The sequence below is a fragment of the Anser brachyrhynchus genome (genome assembly GCF_964034855.1).
Source record: "Anser brachyrhynchus genome assembly, chromosome: 2".
In the NCBI taxonomy this organism is placed as follows: Eukaryota; Metazoa; Chordata; class Aves; order Anseriformes; family Anatidae; genus Anser; species Anser brachyrhynchus.
The window spans coordinates 15,399,626-15,409,096 of record NC_137695.1 but is presented as its reverse complement, the minus strand read 5'-3'; the positions used below and the strand labels follow the sequence as shown (position 1 = coordinate 15,409,096).

At 36.4% G+C, this 9,471-nt stretch overlaps 1 protein-coding gene across 11 annotated transcripts in view; it reads right to left on the bottom strand.

Moving 5' to 3' along the window:
• Positions 1-214: 214 nt before the first annotated feature.
• PARD3 (par-3 family cell polarity regulator) overlaps positions 215-9,471 on the bottom strand; it is a 445,998-nt gene continuing 436,741 nt past the window's right edge. For all 11 annotated transcript variants that reach the window (XM_080583461.1, XM_080583469.1, XM_080583467.1 and 8 more), the window contains 2 exons: positions 5,224-5,351; positions 215-1,749 (listed from right to left, as the gene is read on the bottom strand). In XM_080583461.1, coding sequence (XP_080439587.1) covers positions 1,356-1,749; positions 5,224-5,351 — 522 coding nt within the window. In that variant the 3' untranslated portion in view covers positions 215-1,355. The remainder of the gene's footprint in view (positions 1,750-5,223; positions 5,352-9,471) is intronic.

The window sequence follows — 9,471 nt, the reverse complement described above, 5'->3', positions numbered from 1 at the left end:
ATACTGACATGTTTTCAGGATGATGTGTAACAGTTTGTCTCCACTTATGTCTCATTCATGTACTTAAAGGTTTATTTTTAATGTAGCTTCACGATGCAACAGTACAGTATATGGAAGCACAAGGCAATTGTTCACAAAGCTTCACAAATTGTAAAAAGAATAAATTGTTTTCTTTTTCTTTTCTTTTTTTTTGTTTTAATCCAAAGAAAACTAACTTTCTTTCTTTTTCTTTCTTTCTTTCTTTCTTTTTTTCTTTTCTTTTCTTTCTTTCTTTCTTTCTTTCTTTCTTTCTTTCTTTCTTTCTTTCTTTCTTTCTTTCTGTCTTTCTTTCTTTCTTTCTTTCTTTCTTTCTTTCTTTCTTTCTTTCTTTCTTTCTTTTTCTTTCTTTCACTCTTTTTTTAAGTTATCTCCCCAAACTATGACAACTCTGTGTCGGATGACCACGGGATGACTCCCTCCTGAGTTCTCTTCCTAGACACAGTTGTCATATGACCACATGAATTTAGAAGTAAAGTCAAACAGAAACCACTTGTTTGTTTGTTCTTAAGTCTCCATATTTAATGAAATAATGAAATATGCTTATTAAGGGTTTGGTTGTGACCGTATAAATAATCTCTCTCAAGTTGTTTCATTCATAATGGACTATGTCTTAAGATATAAGGCGATTGTAACAGGATCCTCAGGATAACTGAGAGCCTAATATTGTTTTCCTCATGAATCAGGATAAGGGCTTTTTTAATAATCTCAGAGTGGGGAGAGACAGAAAAAGAGTGCATATGTGCATAACAGGTGAGGGATAGTTTTTCAGCATATAGAGACTTCAATATTGATCAACAAAGACTGGTAATGACTCCACCATAAAACATCCTAGGACTGGATACTGAGTAGAGCTGAGCCTTATCCACTCAAGAGTGATATGCAACCCCCCTCCTGACCCGAGAGAAATAAAAAAAGGGCATGTTAATGCTTTGTTCAACCTCAAATTCATTAATTTTATGCCACAAAGGTGCATGTTGGTGTAAGAAGTCACTGCAAAGTAAAACACATTACAACAAATCCTAGTAATAAGCCATTGACAACTACTGAACTGGGCTACAGGGCTTGGTAAGCAGGGGCTGCATTGCTCACTTCCGCTATGATTGTCAAATGGTGGAAAATCCTTCCATGAATCGAACACTTGAGAAAGAATGGCAAAGACATAAGGCCCACCAACTCTTTGCCCCTATTGTTAAAGGCACTGAAACAGACAACGGATATATTCCTTAGTACCATCAATTTAAAAAGTTTTCAAAATATAAGTCTTTATATGAAAATGTTCCTTATTGCATGATGAGTTGATCTTCATTTTCTTCACCTCAAGAATAAAATGGTCTTCCCTTTTCTGGTGTTTGTAATCTGTTCAGCCTGGCTACCTGAGATGGTGAAGGTGGTACATCTTGCCTGAAAGGACCTTTAGGCGGGGTATAATTAGGGTCCTGAATTTTCTTATACGAGTCATAGTTGCTAGGTCCTTCAGAGGAAGTTTTTTTTTTCAGTTGTTGTTCTTTCCTTCTCTGCTCTTGACGGAGCAGTTCTTGTGTTTCCAGCATCACCCTGGCATTGAAGCCATGTCCCCCCATATAGCCATTCCTTGATCCCTGGTAGCTGGAATATCTGGGATTTTCCTTTGCAGTCTGGAACCCTTCACCAGGAGAATAGCTCTGCTCCCAGGAGTCTTGAGATACAGAACTGGCATTTTTTCTGCTTTGCCTGGGGAAAAAAAAAAAAAATTAAGACAAATGTTCTGGTACCCAATTAATGTTATTGACAACAATCCCTAGAAAGAAGGGTGTAGAAAGAAGGGTGCTAGAAGGGTGCTTCTGCAAAGCCAGCAGGCTTCCCCAACTACAGAATTCTCAAGAAGCCTTGTTTTCTTCTGCCCAAAAGAGGTATCTTATCTCTTTTGCTGGGATAATTTTTCCTATAGAGTTGAGCTATGTTTCCAGGACTCTCCAGCAGTAATATGTTGTGAATACCCATACAGTACTACAACTATTATCATGTTCCCGAGAGAAAAGTGCAACAACTCAGCTGCGGACTAGGAAAGACCATATACAATGCTGTGCTTCCTAAGAAACCAGATAGCAGCCAGCACTTGTAGTCACTCATGAAAGATTTGAATCTAGACTCATACTTGATTAAAAATGCAAGAAGCAGATCTTTAAAACATTTGCTCTAACACTGCACAAGTCAGAAGATAAAGCACATTATTGATAGGTAGTTACACGGATGAGCGTTTCTTCTTCACAGTTCTAGAATGAAGGAATTTTGTGCTATCAGGACTGTTTTCCACTTTGCTGTGGAAAGTGCATAAGAGAAAAGGCAGATAGAACGTTGTTTTTTTTTTTTTTTTTTTTTTTTTTTACCTCCATCATGATGGGGGCAGATAAATAAATCAAATATATAGAGGAATTACAAATTCTTATCTCTTTTCACAATAAATCACTACTTTTTTTTAAAGACAGATTATGGCTTTGAAATAGTTTTAATTTACTATCAAGCTGCTAGATACTTTTATGAATTTAAAATAAGACTGGTGATGATAAAGTAAAACAATTTTGTGTTGCAGCAGAAGAGGTACCCACTTTGAGATTCACATTGGTGTATGAGAATCAAGCAGTAAAACAAAATATATTGCAACATTAATCAATAAGAAAATCATTTAGTTGTGTATATATGGCTTGGTTTTACATGTCAACACACATGACTCAGTGTGGTTTCTTCCAATGAATATGCAGTGGAGAGACGGTGACCTGGAAAATTTCACTGCCATTAGTAAAAGTAAGAACACTTGCTGACGTTTTTGCAATATTCCTTCCATGCATATAACTTGAAAATGACCATATCCACCTTTTTTTGTAATGTATTTTGAGACCTCTGGATGAAAACTGTTATTCAGGATGAATGTAAATTATTACAGCATAAATTATAACATAATGTAAATTCTTATGCAAATTTTTATAGCTGTTCTTGGTATTAACATATCCAACTCTGCCAAAGAAACAATGTTTTTGAGCCATGTTTTATCACTCCCTGGAACAAGAGGAAATTGAATGAACCTCTGTAGGCTACGAAACTGTCAGGTTTCTGATCTAGAGCAAGATAAATTTTAAGTACTACAAAATTAACTTGGAGTTAAACATTGCTTTTACAGTTTCACATGGGACAAGACGATGACTAGTTGAACTGATTTAATTTACTGACTGTTTTCTGGTACTTGTTCAAAATAATTTGGCCCACTTTCATTGTCTTTCTGGGAAGATTCCTTAAAATTGACTAAAGAGTATATTTGCCTCCAGTACTGATGATTTAAAAGTACAAAGGAAAAAAAATAGAGGCTCCTAGAGACTATACAAGATGAAAAGCAACAAAGCTCCAGAATTAATCAAGCGCACAAACTATAAGCATTACAAAGTCATAGTTGCAACATTAACCTTGGGACCTAAGTTTCAGAGTAAGATTAAGATTTCTTTACAGATTGGTCCTAGAGTTACAAACAGTTTGTAAAGCTGGAGAAACAGATGTCCCAGCTTGTTATAGAAGTATTGTGGTATTCACAGAACTCAACTTTAGCCCAACATCCTAAAATTCTGTCTGCTCCCAGTGCAGCTGAGTGCTGCACTGCACTCCCAGAGTGCTCAATCACAATCATTAAAAAATCATTAATTACTTAGTAACATGCATTGTTACCAGCTTGCTAGTCATTTCTGATGTTGAAAACCACATTGAGTGAAGTTCTCACTCACTCATTTCAAAACAAGCGTTTCTATGGCCCAAAGAATAATTTTTCAGATTTCTTGTAGATGAATTTTCTCCTTACAGTTACGAATTTCTACCACTGGAACAGCACTGAAACTGAATTCTACCTTTTAAATGTTACCAGTGATTAAGCAGAACAGGGGAAGCAAATTTTACAAATCATAGTTTTCAAACTAAAAATAATCCCCACCCCCCCAACTTAACTTAAAAACAACACTAGCATTCATGTTTTCCTACTTAATCTATTGCTGAAACTAGTAACGCTGAAAGAGAATTTATCAAGATAACAAAGATGTCATTTATACATGTAATCACTTCAGAAGTAAGGTAGAAGTAAAAAGCAAAGGAAATATAAGGACTTTCAAAATAACAAACCAACACTCTTTCTAAGAAAACACAATAACTTTACATTTTCCTTTCTCATCTTCTTCCAAACTTAACAGACAAATTTTACACTGAAAGGTGCTATAGCATGTGAAAATTTGAGAGATCTGTTTTATTTTCAAAGAAGTTGGTAAGATAAGAGTTCATGGTAGATAACGTTGATCATGAAGCTACTATTTGTTTCAGTAAAATAGCTATGATGTAATTGCTAAAATACCAGTTGTTAAAAACCAGGAAATTTGACACCAACCTCCGGAGTAAAGGATTCTCCATTCAGCTACTGCCATTGATATTTGAAAATGTAAATACTATTTGCATATTGCTAAACTATGATAGTTATCTGATTTACAATATCAGTTGGGTAAATATTTAATAATTCTGGTAGATAAATATCAAGTAAAAGACTTCTTACCCAATCAGCTAATTTAAAAAAACTAAGAATTTTTAAATAATTTTTTTTAGACAAAAAGTGTATCAATTTTCAGCATTCCATTGCTAATAATCCAGTAACTTAGAAGAAAAGTATATACTGGAGGCTCTTGGTTTTTTTGGATAGTTCCATTTTCTATGTTCAAGGTCTTGAGATTACTTTTTTCCTTTTAATTTTTGCTTTGTATCAGCATCACAAAGAGAATTTCTACCCAGTAAGGAATTATGTGACAGAAAAAAAAAGAAAAAAGAAAAAAAAAGTTTGACCTGTCAAAAGGGGGCAACCCATGTCATGCTCAGGAGATTTTTGTAATTGCAGAAAATGAAACTGTATGGTGTCCCACAAAGAATATCTTTGTTTTAACGTCTTAATTCTATTGGGTGCTGAGTGACATCAAATCCCACTGAAATCAGCTCTGAAGTAATTCTACTAAAATAAACAGCTACCACATGCTCTCACTTAAGAAATTTTATGCCTCTTCCACACTGAATACATTCCACCTTATATCAACGCTAAACAAAAGTGCCTGCACTAAGCACACCATTTTCCTTCTACAAACGAAATTAGCTCCAGGCTCATATACACTGAATAGCTTCAGACAGTTGCCATACCTGGGTAATGAGCTGTACTGTCGCTGAGCTTGCTGGAAACTCTCTCTTTCTTCTTGTCGCTGCCGCTGCATTTGAACCTCTACTGATACTGAGTGTCTGCCACTCTGCGAGTATGTCTTGGAGCTTGGCTATAAGATGAAAACAAAAATGTCTTAAACAAAGCAGAAAAATACCCACAAAAGAGCTATCATTTAAATTGCTATTACACAGTCATATTTGTACCAACATGTGGTTCAAGTAGCTCATTCATAACAATTATGTTAAACTCAGATCCATCACTCTGCGTCCTGTGCTACAGATTCTGTTTCTGACCTACCAATTATAGAATCATAGAATCATTAAGGTTGGAAAAGACCTCCAAGATCGTCTGGTCCAACCATCCCCCTACCACCAATATTACCCACTAAACCATGTCCCTAAGCACCAGGTCCAACCTTTCCTCCTTAAACACCCCCAGAGACAGTGATGCCTCCACCTTCCTGGGCAACCCATTCTAATGCCTAACCACTCTTTCTGAGAAGAAATTTCTCCTAATTTCCAAACTGAACCTCCCCTGGTGCAACTTGAGGCCATTCCCTCTTGTTCTATTGCTAGTTATCTGTGAGAGGAGGCCAACACCCAGCTCCCTACAACTTCTTTTCATGTAACTGTAGAAAACAAGCTCTTCTACAGACTAAGATGATACAACTACTATGAGATGTATCAGAAAAATATTTGTCCAGAATGGGTTGTGCTCTCATAGTAATACTGAAATTTAAATGAAGTCAGTGGAAGAGATCTTTAGACACCATAAGCTAACCTAGCCATGCTAATGCTAACTTTTACACCCTACTGAGGACCTGAGGGAGTAGGGAGCAATGTTCTCAATTCTCAAGCAATGTTGTTCCTCAGCAGAGCCATCCTATTTCGCTGTTGGTCCAGGCATACACCACTTATTTTTCTGAGACAGGGAAACAGTTTCTGGTTTGATATGTTCAAATAGACACATTTAGCAAGCCTGTTGTGGACAACAGGGAATCCTCTGCCACAGAGAAGAATTTAGATAACTTCTTAGTAAGGTGGCCATTTGAAATTTTGGGGACAATGCCAAGAGCACATGAAAATGGATGGCCATTCTGGGAATGCATAGCATTACCAGTCAAAATCAGGCAGGATGGCTGGATTCAAACTTGGGATATGAAAAAAGGTTTACTTTTGTGAATATTTCACTTTTCATGTTACTATATTATTAATATTTTTGAACTCTAGTTGCAAAACAGGGTGCTGCAAAAGCCATAGAATGATTTTCTGATCACTGGGAGGTTAAGGAGTGCATCCACTTGACTGAGCCCTGGACTGACACAGCTTGTCTTGGATCTGCTTTTGTTAAAGCACATTTTACTTTCTGATCTGTGCATTCCCTCACACATTCCCTCATAATGAACTCCCCCCCGCAACCCTTATAATTTCAGCAGCGAAAAGATATTATAATGGCTGACAAACATCTGAAAGATAAAAGGCTTTTCAAATTCTTCTTACACTGAAGACAAGTTTTAGAAACCAGAAATTGTCATTTGTGACATAAACATCTCCTTTGTCTTATTATAGAGTCAAGTACTTGCAGATAGCCAGAAACACAACAAAGCTGAAACAACTGTGCAACTTTTAGAAACTTCGTCTTCATTAACATTTCAGAACATCGATCTCAGCTCAGAAGTTAACAGCTACAATTTGGTGAACAACTGCTTTTCCCTTTAGCTGAAGATTATTGTGTAAAAGTATCAGAATGTGAAAGCATAAACTATAAGTAACTTGTTTAAGAGAATCCTTAATGCAACAGTGATGTCCACTTCAGATCAGATTCACTCTGTAAAAGCCTCAGCAAAACAGTACTTCTAATGAAAAATGTTTTAGGAATGGTATGATGAGGCAACAAGTTCAGAAAACAGAATTGTGTCAGCCTTGTGGGAAATTTCCTGAGAGATGAATAAGCTGTACATATGTATGTCCAAACCAACAACCCCCATAGAGATTTCCTACTATATTAAATAAGGGCAACCCATATGGAGCAGCATTTCAGTTATTGCATATGTCAACATTTCTAACTTTCTTGACTTTATTGAGTGTCTTCTGACATTTGGTATTTTATTGAAGGGCTCAGCTATGGAAGCAAGTGATTACCTGAAAATTACAAGATTTATTTGTGAATTCTCTCCAGTGTGGTTATAAGCAGCTTACAGAGAACCATGGGGAAACTTAGAAGTTCCCATCTCAACATCTCCATAAGGAATACAAGCATTTAAATTAAGATTTTAGAGCCAATCTCATCATTTCACTGGTTCCATTTCAACAATGTTGGAATGTTTGCATATAGCTGGAAAGCTGCATCTATGTCAGATGTGAGAAAATAGTTACCACAAACAAGACATGAAATCATAATCGCTGCTCTTTATTTGAAAACAGTTTCACTTGCCTCAGTTCACCGTAAATATAACAGAAAAGGATTTTACAGTACAGTGAATGGTTAAGTTATCAAACAGGTGGAACTAGAATTGAGCTGCTACTCAGTTTAGGTTTATGTAAGACATTAAATTGCATGATCTAGAAGGTATGGATGCAAGTAAGAGCCGAAGTTGCCACAAAAGCCTTTACTAAGAAAACAGAGGCTTTGAAAGCACTACTGGACTATGAATGGACTAAGACCAAAACTTAGCTTCAGAGAGATTTTGTTTTAATGCACATAGGAACTAATGGTTAAACAGAGACAGGGGCTTCCACGCCTGCCTCCCCTCTGTAGCACCTGCCCAGAACTACTGTCTCGGAGGATAAAGGTCTTGAATCTCAGCCGCTCACAAAGAAGTTCATCTAACCACAGAATCACAGAATATCCTGAGTTGGAAGCGACCCACAGGGATCATCGAGGTCCACTCCTGGCTCTACATAGGACCACCCAAAAACCAAACCGTATGTCTGAAAGCAGTGTCCAAATGCTTCTTGAACTCTGGCAGCTCAGTGCTGTGACCACTGCCCTGGGGAGCCTGTTCCAGTGACCGACCTCCCTTCTTGGTGAAGAAGCTTTTTCCCCTGTCACAGGGACAAGATTTACAATTTGATGGGTCTAAATGGAAGCATCTAAAATCAATTAACTGATTTTCTGAAGGTACGAGTACCTGTATGCCCTGTCTGCAATACTTAGCTAACATGAAAAGTAAGATACTTATCGAGTACTTGTTGGATACTTATTGAGTCTACATGTTGTCCATATCAGCAGTATGCTGTTCATATAATCAATTCTGCTGCCTGATTTCAGGCCTCCAAAACTATGGCAATGAGACATAAAAACATTCCCTCTATACATCATCACATGTTCTATAATATAGCCTGTATACACATAGACAGGCACATTCAGTCATCTTATCAGTGAAAAGGCATTTCTTTAAAATCTTTTCATTAAAAATCTCAGTGATACCATAGTAAATGCCCTTGATATATGATTATGATAATATAAAAATGTAACATATTTATTTTTGGTCCCTTAACTTGTTCAGAAAAAATGCAAATCCCTGTACAGTGATTTATCTTTTCAATAAGCTTTTGATTAAAGTATATGAACTAAAAATATTTAAACAATTACTAACCTTAATATGCAAAATCTAATTAGTATGTTTTACCAACATATACGTAAACAGTGTTACAATATATATCACAAATGCGTCTATATACACGCACACCCCATTTATGTCAGCACAAAATGGAGGTAATTAAAAATAAGTTGAGACATTTGCACGTCTTTCAACAGCAACAACAACAAAAAACATGCATAAGGAATACAACAAAATAATTTTAACACTGATATCAACTGGGTGACACAAGGCTAAGCACAATTATAACAACTTGAAACCATCCAAGAAACCTGGCAACAGCTCTGTCTTCACAGTGCAGATTGATAAGAACTCTGGCCTTGTTTGCAATGAGATGTATGACAAGCATTGACCTTTTAAATCAGGATGCAGTCAAGGCCACAATAACAACCAAGGCTGCATTATACAAATAAATGTATGTTCATGTCTTCCACAATACCTTTAAGTGACAATGATAGTTATTGCATTCAGCATTGTTAAGCAATACTCAGCTTGTAAAACCGTGTTTTGAGATACATGAAATTAGACAGCTCTCTTCTCAAAGAGACATTAATTTAAAACTAGAGATGTGAAGTTAGAAGTTTCTGCAGATATCTCATTGTATCCAAACAATATATATTTTTTTCAT